At 45.7% G+C, this 17,552-nt stretch overlaps 1 protein-coding gene across 1 annotated transcript in view; it reads left to right on the top strand.

The window, feature by feature from the left end:
• The window catches only part of plxnd1 (plexin D1), a 62,535-nt gene extending 45,855 nt beyond the window's left edge, over positions 1-16,680 (top strand). Inside the window, exons 21-36 of the mRNA XM_061075220.1 lie at positions 167-274; positions 1,777-1,889; positions 2,996-3,100; positions 4,191-4,321; positions 5,661-5,859; positions 6,278-6,424; positions 6,582-6,738; positions 7,102-7,205; positions 8,786-8,849; positions 10,108-10,142; positions 10,751-10,855; positions 11,032-11,195; positions 11,303-11,450; positions 14,322-14,462; positions 14,551-14,625; positions 15,611-16,680. Coding sequence (XP_060931203.1) covers positions 167-274; positions 1,777-1,889; positions 2,996-3,100; positions 4,191-4,321; positions 5,661-5,859; positions 6,278-6,424; positions 6,582-6,738; positions 7,102-7,205; positions 8,786-8,849; positions 10,108-10,142; positions 10,751-10,855; positions 11,032-11,195; positions 11,303-11,450; positions 14,322-14,462; positions 14,551-14,625; positions 15,611-15,727 — 1,913 coding nt within the window. The 3' untranslated portion in view covers positions 15,728-16,680. The remainder of the gene's footprint in view (positions 1-166; positions 275-1,776; positions 1,890-2,995; positions 3,101-4,190; positions 4,322-5,660; positions 5,860-6,277; positions 6,425-6,581; positions 6,739-7,101; positions 7,206-8,785; positions 8,850-10,107; positions 10,143-10,750; positions 10,856-11,031; positions 11,196-11,302; positions 11,451-14,321; positions 14,463-14,550; positions 14,626-15,610) is intronic.
• Positions 16,681-17,552: the final 872 nt, after the last annotated feature.

Below are 17,552 nucleotides of genomic sequence, written 5' to 3'. Positions count from 1 at the left end.
TACAAAATCAAACAAACATCCACACTCATATTCTTTCACAGGCTCATAAACCATTTCTGAGCGTAATTTCATTCATTCAAAAGCTTCTTGAGCCGCCTCTAATCCCGGTCTTATTTCCTGATTTACTGGAAGCTGTCAGTGTTATAACAGTCTTTGTTTTCCTCAGCTCTCGTAGTGTACTGCACAAAGAGTCGAAGGGCGGAACGCTACTGGCAGAAGACGCTACTGCAAATGGAGGAGATGGAGTCCCAGATCAGAGAGGAGATCCGTAAAGGTGTGTTTTTACACCAAAACGCACAAATACACAAACACACACCCACTTCCTTTGTAACAACTCTGTCATCGTTGTGGTTTAGACCACAAATTATGTTTTGTTTCTGTCCACATAAATGTGTGTGTTTGTCTTTTTATGCACGTAGGTGTGCAAAATTATTTTTCCAGTCTGTGGTGGGAGAGAGATACAAGAGTTGACAGAGTTGTGCCTAGTCAGCATAACTTTTAAAATACAGAGTGTGACAAATGATCAGCCGCACACAGACACACTCATCACCACATCGTCTCTGTTGTGTCTAACCTATAAGTAACGAGGCCTGTGAGTGTGTGTGTGTGTTAGTTCCCTGTGTCTGTCTGTGCGTGTCTAGTCCATCAGAGTGAAGCCGTGTGAAGGCCACTGCACGTCCAAGCACCCAGATTTATGGCGTAGAGATAGAGGGGACAGATAGAGAGAAAGAAATGGAGGGAGAGGGCGATAGGAGTGGGAGTCAGGATTGTGAGTACGAGGAGAAGCAGAAGCGTGGGAGGGAGAGGAGGAGGAGAGGAGCGGTTATTTAGTCAGATGACAAGGATAGATTTGTGGCCGAGTTCAGGGTAAGTGTGCTCAATGAATGCCATAGTTCTGCGCAGAAGAAAGATGTGTAAAAAGCAAATGAACGGGGGAGTGAGAAACAATGGGAAATTGACGTATTCCAGGTTGCAGGAATGGGAGTGTTTTGGTTGAAGTATGAAGAGTGAGGCAGAGGGGAGATTCTGGTATTCAAGCCTGTTCCAGTTAATTGGGAGCTGACGGTTTAGAGGACGAGGTGTCCTCTGTGTGTGAGCAGGACGATAGATATCCGGGAGAAGTAATGAAATATGTTTGAAATCCCTCAAGTCTGGTATTCCCGTCTTCCTAGTCAAACGCAGTCTGAAGAAACCGGTTTTGTAACCAAAATACGTCTCTCATCCTGCAACAGGAAGCACTTCTCCATAAAGGGATCTCCAGCATCTCATTAGGAGGCAACCTTATCCTCCCAGAAAACATGCTATCCAATTAAGTGGCTACAATATTAGCATGCAGATTAAAGAAATCAGTGTCTGGACTGATACCGTTTCTGCATGTAAAACTTCAGCCTGCACACATGTTTTGGATGAAGGCCTCAGTCTGGATTTCGCTGCTCTGCTTGTCGTTTGGTAAATATTTGCCTGTATGCTGTGCTGAGCAGCTCAATCTGGCAAACAGAACGCAAGAGAGAGAGAAAAAAAATTGAAGGGATTAGTGTTTGGGGTATTTATTACAGAGCACCAGGTCGAGGAAATGAAATGATCTGATTCCACGTTCCTTCTAAAATATCTCTCAGATCCTACAGCAGCCTGGGAGAAATTCGATGGATGTTGCGAAACACATTCCTGACTCATTTTGCTCAGCAACAAATGAAGCATGATGAACCAGATACAATAAACAACTGTGGTTTGATGACAGTCCCCAGATTTGTCACGATTTGGTCTTGTTTGTTTCAGGCTTTGCAGAGCTGCAGACAGACATGACCGACCTCACCAAGGAGTTGAACCGCAGCCAGGGCATCCCGTTTCTGGAGTACAAACAGTTTGTCACGCGAACGTTCTTCCCCAAGGTGAGACACACTACTTTTACCTGCTATCTGATGCTAACTGGTGGACTGACAATGCCATTTTTCTCAATGGAGTTTTAATTATTTTTTTCACCGACATGTCCCATTTAACTTCTCCCACCGCTTGTCATACTTAGCAGACAAATTCACCTTGGAACTTTTTTTAACATAGAGGATACATCCAGATAAGGGAAGCTCAGTTTGGCCCCATGCTGGAGAGTTAATGTGTTCTCCATAGGTAAGCATTTTTCTGAAGTGCAACACCATGAAGGTAGACTGTGGGTGTGTTTTTTCCCCCGGCACAGACACAACTCAGCAGGCTTTTGTCTACCAACCACAGGCATGGACTCCCAAGGAGACAGAACAATGACGGGCGCTATGTCAAATAAACTTTCCCCCTGATTTCCCAAAACACACTTCACTCCACTCACAGAGTTTTGCAAGTACACAGACTCTTGTGCAACTGTAGCCTCGCTGGTTTGTTGCACTGGACAACGTTTTGTGTTTTTGAAGGAAGTGAGAGGGGAGAGTGTTGAAAAGCTGCAAAGAGGGAACCATAAATTTAAGCATCTCTGCTTCCGCAACCTCTCCATAGTTTTTTCTGCTAAGACAGCAATCCGACTCTGCACGCTCCTTTTTTTCATTGAGCTTCTGGTTCTCTTAGATTACACACACACACAAACACACACACACACACACACACACACACACACACACACACACACACACACACACACAAAGCAGTGTTGGACACTTACTCAGACAAAGATGAAATAAAAGCCAAATGTAGCTGTTCAGAAATGACAGAGTGCACTGAAAGGCTGCCTCTTGGCTCTGAGTCAGTTTGTCTCTAAAGCCTTTATGGCTCATGACGTGTTGTGTCACGGTGTCATGTTTCCTTTTCATGGTCAGTCAGGGCCCATGTTCAAGGCCTCTCCAAAGAAAATTCTTCCCTTTGGTTCCAAACTGCAGATTTACGGCCAAACTCTCAAGGCCAGCGCTTTTTATATGTCCCTGTCTATCAAGTTTTGACTCTACCTTTCCTGTGTCTATAACGAGAGCTGACTTTGTGTTACAGTTCTCTCTGTGTTTATTTATGTGTGTTACAGATGTGCTCTGATTACGAGAAGAGTCTTGTCCAGCCTGTCTACGAGAATGATGCTCTGGGCCCTCGAGTTCTGCCGGAGACCCACCCACTGCTGCAGGACTGGAAGGTGAGGGGTTAAGCCATTAGGATGATAGGTTACGTTGCTCTTTCTTGTGCCCGAGTGCCTTGAATTGGCTCCTTTTTCACTCCCTTGTTTCTCAACTGGGTCACACTGAAGCTTGTTAAGGCTTTGTGGTGAGCTCATTCTTGATGACTAGAACAGAAAGGCATATTTGGCAATTTTGCCTTTATGGGCTTGTTATAAGGAGTAACATGTCTCACTATGTGTTTGTGTGCCCTCCCGTGCTCTTGTGTGTTTATTTGAACACTTACGCTTGTCATTCAGTGGAGTCAAGTGAGGGGGACGCACACAAAATGTGGAGCTTGTCAAACACGCTGCCCACGGAGTTGATGGCAGGTTGTTGACACACTTCTCACTGGAGCCAATTCGACCAAATTGTGTGCGTTTCATAGAAATCCATCTCTAGTTTGTGTGTGCGTGTGTGTGTCGGTAGTGAGAGCCATTGTATGAGGGGAGCGTGGGAGAGGGAGCGTGCACTTTCACTCCATAATGTGAATGATGTGAATGTGTGTGTGTGTGTGTGTGTGTGTGTGTGTGCGTGTGTGTGCGTGCGTGCGCACAATAGAAAGAGAGAAAGTAACGATTGTAGTGCTAGTTTTGGGTCGGCAGCCGGGGGAGTCTGTCTAACGGTGATGAAGTGCCTTGGATCCACATCGTCTTCCCAGGAAGTGTTTTCCAGGTCACAGCAAATAAATCTCATAGGCGGGCATTTATCTTAATGGACACCCCTGTTCTCCTTCTGTCAGGCTGCAACCACACCATATGGCTGCAGTCCAGAGGGAAGACTCCATCTCACCGCTGCTTAGTTGCACCCATAGATAGGCCATACTCGTTAAGCCGACTCGGCACATTTAGAGACAATCAAACACAGTCAGGGACCGCAGCACGAGATACAGATAGTGTAGAGAGACCCGGAGAGAAGGATGGGCCCAAAGCAGCAGAGAGAAGAACTGTGGTAGCAGGATGAAGTGTTCACTCGACAGGTCGAAGTAGATTATCGAGTGTGCAGCAGGTGTGTAATGCAATTTTGGTGAAATTGTGCAGAGAAATAACTGTTTCTCCCGTCTGTCACCAGTCCACCAACACAACCAAGCCCAACGTGGAGGAGGGCATCACCATGTTCTCCACTCTTCTCAACAACAAGCACTTCCTGGTCACATTTGTCCACGCCCTGGAACAGCAGAAGGACTTTGCTATACGAGACAGGTAACAGCCTCAACTCATTTATTGTATGATCGACCATTTAATCTGTGGAATTTATTCAATTGAGTGATTTTTGTGAGAAAGATGTTAGTTAATCACCATTTTTGAGACTTGATTTAGTGGTGGTATCGTTTCATTGAGGTGATTTTAAGTTGCTATAATTAATAGTTTTATATTCATTATGGTTGTAGTCGCCTCACAGCAAGAATATTCTCAGTTTGGATACTGGTTTTTCTGTGGTCTTTCCATGTGGCGTTTGAATTTTCTTCCTGTGTCTCCGTGGGTTTTCTCCTGGCACTCTGACTTCCTCCCACAGTCCAAAGACATGCAGAGTCTCTAAATTGACCTTAGGTGTGACTGTGAGAGTGAATAATTTGTTGTGTCTGTATGTTGGCCCTGACCTGTCCAGGGTGTACCCAGCCTCTCGCTGATAACATGTTATGTGAAAGATGTGTCACGTGCTGATGAACCCACAGAGAATCATCACCCAACACTGGTCATCTTTTAGCTCATTGTTTTGGTTTTCAAACCCACAACTTTAATGTTTTTTTGGTTCACGTATCTTATCAACCTGGTCTGTTTTCTGTGAAAAGGCTCTGAAAAAGCTCCCTGTGTTATCTTGATCAACACCAAATGTCAGACACACAGTTAGCATATAGCCAGTGGACATAGAATTTATTTGTCTGTTTACCGGGACACCCAACCGGGAGGAGACACAAGGATGACCCAGAACTGACTGGAGGGATTACAAATCCCATCTGGCCTGGGAACACCTCAGGATCCTAGGGAGAGAGATGACTGGAATACCTTACTTGGCTGGATAAACAGAAAGCAATAGATGGATAGATGGATATATTGCATTGATACAAGACTTTAAGATTGTGTCTATGGCTGCTGTTTACATCCCAACAGCATCACTTACTCTGCCTTTGTGTGTACTTGGTCATCTGTCACCGTAGCCGCCCCACAGGGCTGTTATGGTCCTGAAACTAGCCAGTCATTGTGGAGAATGAGAGAAATTCCAGAGACGAGACCACATCCCTGTTGCAGCTCAGCGTCAGCACTTACTGAATGATGTAGCCTCTCTCTCCTGGATTAAAGGGGCTTTGTTAGGGAAATCCCCTGCACCTCTGGTTTTAGTCACCCGGACACTCCCTGCTTTAGATGGGGGCTTTATTTGGCTCTGCAGTCATAGGTGCCTGGAGGAGGAACCTTGTTGTTGTTTCTGTAATCTAGATATCGGGTTTTTTACACCACTGACCTCATGCTGACGGGGCCATGTTTGCAGGAGTATGTTTCTGCTCATCCGTCTGCTGAGCTAATCTGTTTTTTCATCCTTCAGATGCAGCCTGGCGTCTCTGCTCACCATCGCCCTCCACGGTAAACTGGAGTACTACACCAGCATAATGAAGGATTTGCTGGTGGACCTGATTGATGCTTCGGCGTCAAAGAACCCCAAACTGATGCTGCGCCGCACAGAGTCGGTTGTGGAGAAAATGCTGACCAACTGGATGTCCATCTGCATGTACAGCTACCTCAAGGTGAGGATAAGAAAGAGGAAGGTTCTGCAATGTAATGAGATAGATTTGTGCACACCCCCCCTTATAAAACCACATTTAGATTCACCAGATTTGGATTTTCATCAAATTGCACATATTTCCTCTACACATGTCAGATTGTTTTTATTAAGATCCATTAAGGAAAATGTACTATCTCACTATGCTGAAGAGAAAGAATACAAATTCCTTGCTCAACCTCCTGGTACGGATCTGCACCAAAACTGAACGGATTCTTCCCTGATACAACACACATCCTTTCACTTAGTTTCATAATGAGCTTTCCTGTAGTTTCTCTGTAATCTTGCACACAAACCAAACAAAGAAAAGGGGTGAAAACTCCTCTGCGGAGGTCATGACAAAGAAGCGCCACAACTCTGAATCTTGACTCAATTGCTCACAGGAGACAGTGGGTGAGCCGTTCTTCCTGCTGCTGTGTGCAATCAGGCAGCAGATCAACAAGGGATCCATAGATGCCATCACAGGGAAGGCCCGCTACACCCTTAATGAGGAGTGGCTGCTCCGCGAGAACATCGAGGCCAAGCCACAGGTCTGATAACTCACTTACTCTCCATCTTTCACACCTTCACTTTTTTCTTAGCAGAGCGCAGAAGTCAATGTCAAACTTTCAAATTCTATCAAGTTGACTGCTAGAAAGTTACCTGCGATAGACACTCGCTAATGTTTGTGTTCCTTTGCTCTTGCAGAACATGAATGTGTCCTTCCAGGGCTGTGGGATGGACTCGCTACCTGTCAGGGTCATGAACACAGACACAATCTGCCAGGTTAAGGATAAAATCCTTGAAGCCTTTTATAAAAACCTACCATTCTCCCAGTGGCCCCGAGCCGAAGATGTAGACCTGGGTAAGAGCACATTTCCTCTGATTATTCCCATCCTCTCCCCTCCCCAACCCTCCCAGATATAGTAATCTCCTTTGCAAAAGGTCAATTCCCCTCATGAAGCTCAACCAACCTGAGGCTGCAATATAACAAATGACAGAATCCATCGGGGAGAGTGTACAGTCATAATCACAAAGAGTTATTGCTTTCAAAGGCTGTGGAGCCTGCAGAGCTGATTTGATTAATGGCCGCAGAATATTTCCACAGGTCGCGCCACGGAAAGTTAGAATACAGCTGCCCTCTGTCGCACGTATATTCTTTTCCAAATTCCGGATGAACTTGTCTAATATCACTTCCCTCCCTTCTCTCGTCTCCTCTCTCCTTCAGAGTGGTTTGAGACCGGCAGCAACAGTAAAATTCTGGCGGACCTGGATAATTCTACAGTGATGGAGGACGGAAGAAAGAAGCTCAACACAGTCAGCCATTACCTGGTGTGTATGTGTGTGTGTGTGTGTGTGTGTGTGTGTGTGTGTGTGTGTGTGTGTGTGTGTGTGTGTGTGTGTGTGTGTGTGTGTGTGTGTGAGTGTGTGAGTGTATCCCTGTAAATCCCTGATATTATCAACCGACCCAACTGGGGTGTTGAAGGTGGGATATCACTGTAAATGTCTCATTGGCTGTTCATGGGTCGAGGGTTCACTGTGATGCTACAGTTTGCTGAAAGTGTTTCAAGGTCATGTATGTGTTCACTGTTAAACTGCATTTCTCTTTATAAATAACAATTTTCATTTTAACTGTTGTTATTAAGAGTCTGAATTTGGAATTTAAAGGTTCAGTGTGTAAGATGAAAGGGGTGTATGAATATATATTATTAATATAATAGTTTAATATATTAAATAATCCTAGTGATGTTTTCACTTGTGTGTAAATCGTCTAAATCGTACGAATCAAAGGTGGGAAGACATCCCTTTAAAAAACTGCCAAAGAGATCCCTAATGAGCCACACATATCTATTTGCTTGGATATTGGGTGTGTCAGGCACACAATAGAATGTTTTATTTATGAGTTAACTTTATAAAAACCACAGAGAGTCTTATGAGGTACTGTACATTCAAGGTATAAATTTAGTGTCTTCTATCTCTTTTTGTGATCCCAGACTGACTCCATAATGATCCGGGCTCTCTGGGGGGCAGAAAATCTATTGCATTGTCAATGTTTCTGGAGATGGTTCTTTTTTGCCTCCGGCTGTGTGCTGTGGCTCATTGTCATGCTGCAGAATTTATCCGAGACCAATCAGATGCCTCTGTGATGGTGTTGCATGATAGATAAGGATAGAAACATCTCGGGCTCTGTTTGTGCTTCCTTAAGACAGCAATACTCCAACAATGTGTCCGAACACGTCTCAATTTAAGACCATTCTGCTCATGGGCACTCAGATGGACACGAGTACATTTGCTATTGACAGCTCGACTGAAAAACTGCATCAGTCTGAAACCTGCAACTAGCTGGTGCATCCTTCTTGACAACAGTTTTGTAAGACAGGGTCACTGAAGTGTCTCAAACTTGCCAACAAGAAGAAAAAGAACCACAGTAAATGTCATGTGGTGGTATCCATTAACATATCTTTTGGTGCCTGTTTATTTGCTTATGTCTGCATTCATTTGTGCATGAGTAAGCAGAAGTTCAGTACCCCTCGACCTTTGACCTTGTACCTGTACTTGTTAAGTGCTCTGTTTAGTTTTTCGCTGAGCCGTGTGGACGGAGCTGTGAAAGCAGCGAGCTGCAGCTTGTACTAACAGTCTGGGTTCACTGGGCGAGGCTGTTAAATCCGTTTCACCAGAAGTTGACTTTAATGAGTTCAGCCAGGCTCCCGCAGACCGGCCACCACCCTGTATACACACGAGACCAACACACATGTGTTCGAACAAACATGTGCACCTCTCAACACCGCAGCCCCTTGAGGGCATGCGTAATGATGCTGTTCTGTTGCACCCTGGCTCACCCCTGACCTTGTGCCCTATGTCTTCTCCCCTCCCATCACCCTCCTCCTCTTCCTTCCTCTCTGTCTTCACAGATCCCGGAGGGGGCATCACTAGCCATGAGCATGAAAGACAAGAAAGAGAAAATCCAGGGGAGAGGTACATCACCTTCGAACTCACCCACTCTCTGTCGCTTTGTCACCCAGTCTCACCCACACTTGGATAAATAGACGCACTTGCGGGATCGCAGGAAACACAGCACACGCTCAGTTGATCACAAGAACACGATACACTCATGTAAACACGTATGAAATCGCACACCCTCCCTTTCCCAAAAGACACAGCGGCCATCTAAACACACTCCCACCTCATAAATCACGACACACACTCCCCTGCCTCACACAGGAGTCATGCTGCTGCCGCAGTCAGAGCTCTTTTTTTGTGTTATAGATTTATTCCATTAGCAAATGTCAGCTTGTGGGTGAAAAACAAAAGTTGGCCCATTGTCCAGCCTCAAGCTGTAATATAATGACTTCTCTGCCTGTTGACAGATTAGTTTACATGCAGCCCTTTAATGGGCTTGTCCAGTTGCTGTCTAAGGTCCACCTTACATAATCAGTACCAGCCCAGAGCTCAGTTCTGCCGCGGCTCTGTCCATCAGGGCTTCTGCTCTCATTCATACTGCGCCAAAAATAGGCTTATGTTCTCCAAACCTGGCTCCGGCTTCAAAGCGTCAGGGGGGTGTTATGGAAGTGTAGTGCTCCCTGGCTAATATAAAACACTGTCCTGCCTGCCTGTGATCAGTGCTGAGGGTCTGGACTGAGGCCCGGTGGGCAGGAGCATCGCTGGCAGAGCCGCTTGTAATGAGAACACACCCACCATGTATTTGTGTGTTTGTACGAATGCCTTTTGTTTTTGTGTTGTGTGTTTGTGTCTGCGTATGTTCTTGTGATTTGGACATGCGTCTACATGCGTCCTCATATTTGCTCATGCATTTGTATGAGTGTGTTTGTGTGCGCAGACCTATATATAAACCAGTGCAGTTTAATGCTCTTTCCCAGCGTTGGCCCAGCATTACCATCTCATTACACCGGCTCCAGAGCCAATCACAGACTCTGTGTGTCTGTCTCCCCTAATCTCTCTCTTTTCTCTTTCCTTTCACTCGTAATCTTTCTCTTTCATTCTCTCAGACAGCTCCCCTCCCCATACCGCCCCACAGTCCACCTTAATCACTTTCTCCTCTTGCATGTACTCTATCTCCCTCACTCTACTGTCACTCTCGCTCTTGTTTTTTTCCTCCCCTGTACGTGTCACACTCCCCTGTGCTCCCCCCCCTGTCTCCTCTCATTCTCTCAGGTCTCCAACTTGCTGATTGCACATTGTTTCATGCTGTGTGTTTCTTTTTTTGTCTCCTCAGCCAAAGATCTGGATACAGAGAAATATGTACATTTGGTGAGTATCTCATCATAGGTAATTGGAACACGTTGTTAAATGTTCACTGAATTTATCGCCAGAGGTTTTTCCCTGTGCATGGCGGCGTTAGTCAGGCTGGTGACAGAGAGAATGGGGGTGAATGGAGGTGAAAATGAAAGCTGCCGAGAGGACATGACAGCACTAATGCCGCTTAAGTTCCTTTATAAACGTTAGCTAAGATATGGGCCCTCTGACTTTAGAATAATGAGTTCCTTGGAATACAATTTGCCGGGTGACTAGTCAGTTTGACAGGACAGTTCTGTTATCCGTTTTTCAGACACAATTGTCTGGAATTTGTCTCCTTATTCTTCCCTTGCCCCCTATTTAGACCTGTATGAGCAAGTTAGAGACATGATCCTGTACACAGCGGAAAAAAAATTCCCATACCCAACCACTTCCTCTATTCTGTATGTTTCAAAATACCCTGATGTTGTTTCTGGATCATGTGTCTAATGCATGAGACAATGAAAACCCCCTCAGACTCCTGAGACAGCAGAGACAATGGAGCATTCATGTGGGCACTTGTGGGAGTTTATTGATTCAACCTGTTTACAGTATGTTGATCTTCGGCATCTGTCGTGTTCCAGGTCCTACCTCACGATGATCAATCGGAGCACAAGAGGTCGCACAGACCGAGTCACCGCAAGAAGGTCCTGCCTGAAATCTACCTGACCCGCCTGCTGTCTACCAAGGTGAGTAGAATTAAGAGGCTGCAAACAGACTTTAGACACAGCTAGATATCTATCTCCTTGTTCTATGTCATCTCTATATCGCCCATATTAAGCTCAGGAGCCTTCTAGTCATTCCTACATCACATGTCACTGTGTGCGAGTGTGTGTGAGCCACCTTTCTTCCTTTATCTCCACAGGGAACTCTTCAGAAGTTCTTGGATGACCTCTTTCAAGCCATCCTTAGCATCCCTCCGGAGCGCCCCCCTCTGGCTATCAAATATTTCTTTGACTTCCTGGAGGAACAGGCTGACAAACGAGGCATCACAGACCCAGACACCCTGCACATCTGGAAAACCAACAGGTAGACGACTTAACCCAGTGCTTAAAGGGCCCCTTCGGTTACCTCACTGTATGTGCAAGGCTTTAAAAAAATGCTTTATCTCTCCCCCCCGCCCTCCCTCTGTGCAGTTTACCTCTGCGTTTCTGGGTGAACATCCTGAAGAACCCCCAGTTTGTGTTTGACATTGATAAGACGGATCACATGGATGCCTGTCTGTCTGTCATCGCCCAGGCTTTCATCGACGCCTGCTCCATTTCTGACCTGCAGCTCGGCAAGGTGAGTCTGTCTGATCAGGGACTCTTTTTGGACAACTCCCTCATTATTCTTTTGTCTTCCATTGAAGACTAAATTGGCTATCAGCAGTTCCTGTTTGCACTGTTGTATGTATAGATAATTATCACTGAATTTAGTTGATATCAAAGAAAGCTTGATGAGACATGTTTAGGAGTCAAAAGGAACGTTTTATTTATTGGATTTCTCAGGGATTCATAGACGTTTACTTCCCACGTATATATCATCCGTTTCCCTCGCTCCTCTGGGTGGGGGTGTGCCACAACATGACAACCTGTGATCTGTCACACTGTAATTATTATTATCACTATTATATTTACCTATATTAATAAATATTAAATACAAGAGGGGTTATATAGCTGTGTCCATCCATCTCCCTGCCTGTCTATGTGTGTAACATGCACTCTCACACACACACACACACACCTAGTCCCCCTGTGAACCTTCATCCCAAAGCCTTCAGCCTGTCAGCTCCATCTACTTCTGCTCATGTTATTTCAGCCCAGTCGGCTGATCCAAGGTCATAAGCACCAGGGATCCCTTTTTGGTGCTGTGCGAGTTTGTGTGTGCAAGTGTGTATGTTCGGGTGTGCATGTGTACGCCTGCCTATGCCTGTGTGCGTGTGTGTGAGTATGTATGTGTGTGCTTGCATGTCAATGTCGTCACTGCTCACAAATCCGTCTCATCCCTCAGACACCGTGACCCTGGGCACGCTCTGCTTCCTGTCTCTCTCTGACTGGCTTCCTCCCTGGAGGAAGTCGAGGACTCATCAAATAATGCTTCTCTTTCACTGAGAAACTCTCTGATTTATAAACCTCTCTTCGGTGCCAAACCCAGTGCGGTCAAATAGCAGCAGTATTCACGTGTGCATGCAGGGGGGAAACGTACCTATGGACCAACAGCTCTGAGATGTTTCTGCTCAGTGTGGTTGTGTGTGTGTGTGTGTGTGTCTGCAGCCTCCTCATTAACTTGTCGCATCTGGCTTTGCACACACAGTGTTGTGGAGTCACCAGGTTCAAGGATGTGGCCACGTTTTCTCCTGCAGGCCAAGGAGACTGACATATCGTGTATTTCCCTCACGTGTTCACGGTCGCTTGTTTGCGTTTGAGTGTGTGTGATGGCTGCGGGACAGGGGAGTGAAGGGTACGGGACCTGGATTAGCAGGAGCACAGCAGGGGTGAGAGAAAGGTGGTAAACTGAGCAACTCTCGCTGTTTCCACGGAAACCTTCCTATCTGGCAAAATGCAGACATAGAGGGCCAGGGGGTCACAGGGGGGTTACCGGGCAGATGGTGGAGCAGCAGGAAGTGACCTTGCGGACAGGAAGCCAGTGGGTCCTGAATCAGAAAGAGGGACTCTGGCCGCAGCCGTTCAGTCCCCCCCCAAATACCTTTAACACACACAAGCAAACACACATTAGGTGACACAAATAACTCACGACACATAGAAATAGCGAGGTGCAGTGTGAGCACATTCACTGAAGCTAAAAGCTGAGGCCGCCCGTCTCTTTTCCGCATCTTTCTCCCTGTCCTACTTTTCTCTGTCCCTCTCTCACACACACACACACACACAGACTGAGCACCTAAAGACCTGCACACACCCACTCGCAACAGTAGTCACCACTTAAACTCGAATATGCCTACTACCTCTCAGCCCCGCCACTTTTCTTCCTGCTCGAATGAGCACCAGTGCCAGAGCCTGAAAGTGACTCTGGAGAGAGTGGCAGAAGTATGAAGGAGTATGATTTCGACTGGAATGTTCCTTTTCCAGCTCTGGCTTTTTCAGTCTCCTGTTGTGAAGAAAGGAAACGGTTCCCTCCCTCCATTGTCTCGTTTGAGTCCGGCTCAGACAGGGTCACCGAGAAATAACATCCAGTATGACTGAACAGCTCCTTATTCGGACACCAGTGGTAGAAGAAGTCGTAAAAGACGAAGTCAAAGTAGCAATACCACCTCATCATATATATATATCACCTCCGCCGAGGAGGATGTGTTTTTAACATCCATCCGTTTACACAAAAATGTGTTATGAGTCAGGAAATAACCTTTTACAACAGTTTTTTTTTTTCTTACTTTATCATTGCGAGAGGGAATTCCCAGGGAATTATTTCTCATATGGATTTATGAGAAAAATCAGGCACATTTAGGGAACTGATATCTGTGAGTGTGTAGCAGTGCAGCTTGATTGAATATCAGAGGACTGTTTGGTGATATGAGTTTACTGAGGGACATTGCAGTTGGAATTTCATTGAAAGAAGACATATTTTTATAGTTTCAGCTGGTCAACCTTAATTAAAATCCTGTATATACTATAATTATAAGATATATAATATAATCATATTTTATAGAATGATCATACTTTTTTTTTATTAAAATCTTTATTCTTAAATTCTTAGCTTTCAGTCAAATGTAGTGACTTAAAAGTTCAGTGTTGTTCCCTGAAATGCTCTGATGTAAAGTATCATAAAATGAAAATAATAGTACAAGCTCCAATAGATTTATAGTCAGATTCTTCCATAACGTGTTCAGTCATCAAACTGCCTCTTGTAAATGATGCATATGAACATTCCGACCTCTCTTCCCTGCTACACTGCTGAGTGTTTCAGGGAATGTATATGCCAGCTTCCTCCTGTGATCGCATTCAGTTGTTTGTGAATTTAGAAAATTAATCTTAATTTGTTCCCGTTTGGATCTGAGGCTCTGCCAAGGAGTATGTGAGGTCACGGCCTGTCTGTAACAAGCTGGTTCACATTCGTTCCAGAGCACCACATGAGCAGAGCCACACTGTGCCAGGATAATATTAGTTAAAAGCAATGATACGAGTCTCCTGACTGAAATGCCTGTGTTTTATTTTGCAGGACTCCCCGACCAACAAGCTGCTGTATGCCAAGGAGATCCCGGAGTATAAGAAGAGGGTGCAGTGCTACTACCGGCAGATACAGGAAATGGCGCCTCTCAGTGAGCAGGAGATGAACGCTCACCTGGCTGAGGAGTCACGGGTGAGTCAAGTGCTCGAGAATGTTTCTGTGTGCATGTTTTTACTGAGAACTTAAATCTAACATAACACTCTGTTGTCCGCCTCTGCAGAAATACAGGAACGAATTCAACACCAACCTGGCCTTGACAGAAATCTACAAATATGCCAAAAGATACAGACACCAGGTGAGAGGAGAGATTCTTATGCTACGTCCCTGTTGTTCTGATCTAGGATCCAGATTAGATATGAACTCGTGTTTAAACCGGCCCTCAGTTGGTCCCTTTCACCGTATTGAGTTTCACAGATGGGAATCAGAGACGTATCACAGGGGAAGATCTTTTACGTGTTGAGAGATGAGTTAAACTGTAAACAGCTTCTCGCCCCAATGTCTGGACAAGTGTCTGCACCAAGTAGCCAATTTATCTCTTTCAATGTTAAAAACATCAGATGTGATCACTTCTCTGTCCAATCCTCTCTTGCAGCCCACATACACTTCACTTTTTACTGAAAGCAAACAACAAGCCCCCTCTCCCCCTCCTGCTTTATGGCAGTTGCTGTTCCATTCCATATCTCCTGTTTCACTTTGAACCGGGCTGCTACAAGCCCCGGCTGTCCTCCCCCAGTGTTTCCTCGCTGCTGCGACTATTCTCCGGAGAGGCTTAGTCAGTGGTGACTGTGCCTTAATGGAGCGCCCTCATGATAATTCAGTGTAGCTGCTTTCCCCTGTCATGCTACTGTACTGACGTGGGCCAGGGGCTTAGCCTCGGATTCACGGAGCTCAGTGAATGGCCCCTGATTGCCTATTCTCTCGCCCCGGCTCATTTCGCTCCGCCTGGTAGCACACTGCCGCTAAGAGCCCATAAATCCCACTGACACGGTGACAACTATTTGGGCGTGAAAAAAAACACAGCAGTTGTGGGTTTTGTAAATATGTGAAGAGCAAAGGCTTTGGTGGTGTGGAGGCATGCGTGAAGGAGAGGCTGAAGCACTCTGCTCGTTCCACCGCTGCTCGCTCCCTCTTCTCCGTCGTTCAGCCTTCTATGTCCAGGCCGGTGGCTGATTTCCTCCCTCTCCCTGAGAGATAGATAGATAGATGCATGAATGCTCAACAGCCACCGAGAGTCATCTTTGTTGTGTTCTTCTCTTTTTTGTGTCTCCGCCCCTGGTCAGGTGGTGAGCGCTCTGGAGTCGAATCCCACTGCACGGCGCACTCAGCTGCACCACAAGTTCGAGCAGGTCATTGCCCTCGTGGAGGACAACATCTACGAGTGCTGCAGCGAAGCCTGAACCCGCCAGCCTCCTCTACTCGCCGATCCCTTTCTTCTGCTCACTGCTGCCTCTCTCCCACCCACACGGTCGCTCGGGAATTTCGGGGCCACTGTGGAGTTCGCCTTCATGAGCGGCATTGTTATTCCCACAGACTCTCACAAGCATGGAAAGTGGCAGAGCGAGGGACTTGAACCTGCCTCTTCCGGGGTCATACACTCGCGAGGTGTTCCTGATTTCATTTGGGACCGCCGAGCAATTTCCCCAAATATTTCCCCATGACCCCGGCAGAATTCCAGTCCAGCTATACTTTAGAGGGAATGTGTAGAAGCTTGGAGATGAGGCTTTAATTTTTTCTGGATGTCTTTACAGTTACTGGGAGCTACAGGAAGCCCTGGTGGCGATCTTAACGCACTGAACCCTCTTCTGAAGGGAACGAGCCAATGATGCACTGTACTGTATTATAATGTCCATAGCAATATTTATAGATGTGTTATAATGCTTTCAGGTGGCCTGTTCATCAGGATGAGTAGGAACGGCCCTGATGAACTCCTCATTTCCTAAAGCCTGCACTGTTCTCAGGTGTGATCGGTGAAGATGGGCGACTGGCTCCCATCGGTGCTCTGAACAATTACATCCCAATCTCTCTGCGGGTTGATGATGGGTTGAGGAGGAGGTGAGAGAGAGAGAGAGAGAGAGCTATAAATGACTGAAATCCAATGTTATGTGGTTCACTGGGAAGAGCTGCATCCGTATAGAAAGTGTCGATCAGTGTTTCTTGTGAACAAATGAATATCATGTCGGATTCTGACCAATTTTAAAAGAGGGAAATTTACATTTATGAAAAAAACGTGAGCTCATTATAATCCGAGGAGAGACTGTATTTGTGATGCCAAATGACTTGTTGGAGTTTGTGGAATAAAATTGCAGTATTTAGAATTTTAAAATGTCTAATAATTACAACATTTATTGTACTAAGTCTCCGAGTGCTTCATTTCTTAAAGCATCGCAGGGGTTTTTCAACATTTGAAAAGCATTAGGATTTGGCCTGTTACCCCGTAAAAAAAACCCACAACCTAGCATCTGGAATTCCTTAGAGAGGCTTGTAAATGTTCTCATGATGGAGCGAGAGAAGGAAAAGTCATGCGGACATTCAACTTTGTTTTTAATGCAGGAAACATAACAACTTCCACAAGATCCTAGCCTTTACACAATATACAAAACAATATCCCTTCAATACACACACTGGCATTCTGACATCAGCTCGAGTACTTAAACATCCACCGCACACACATGCACACACACACACACACACACACACACACACACACACACACACACACACACACACACACACACACACTCACACTCACTCACACACTCACACACATCCAGTCTGTTGCAGGAGGCGTCTTCTCCCTGCAGAAGCTCTCTCCAGGTCCATCTGTTTACACTCATGTCTCAGTAAATGCCGAGAGCAAACTAACCCCCTCAGCGTCATCACCGTAAAGACAAAAAGACACAACGAGAGCGGAGGACACTTCTGTCTGATGCCTTAAAAAACACACGAGAGTCCTAAACAAATTCATGACGAGCCTCAACTAGATATATTCACATTAGGTTGATTGTTGAAAGCGGGAATTTGGGGAGGATCTATAGCTGTAACTTGAGTGAGAAATTATTAAATCATACGTTGTGTATTAATTTGTATTTGATTTTCTTTAATCGTGTCTTTTACGAGGAGGGGGCGGCCGTGTAGAGCTTGGAATGTGTTCAGTTGGATCTTCACGCTGAGACTGCCCCCCCCCATGGTGCCGGGTTAAACTCCGTGAAGCCAGCTGAACAC

This window comes from Limanda limanda, chromosome 7 (assembly GCF_963576545.1).
Source record: "Limanda limanda chromosome 7, fLimLim1.1, whole genome shotgun sequence".
In the NCBI taxonomy this organism is placed as follows: domain Eukaryota; kingdom Metazoa; phylum Chordata; class Actinopteri; order Pleuronectiformes; family Pleuronectidae; genus Limanda; species Limanda limanda.
Note: the sequence above shows the minus strand (reverse complement) of the source record. Positions and strands in the feature narration are given on the sequence as shown.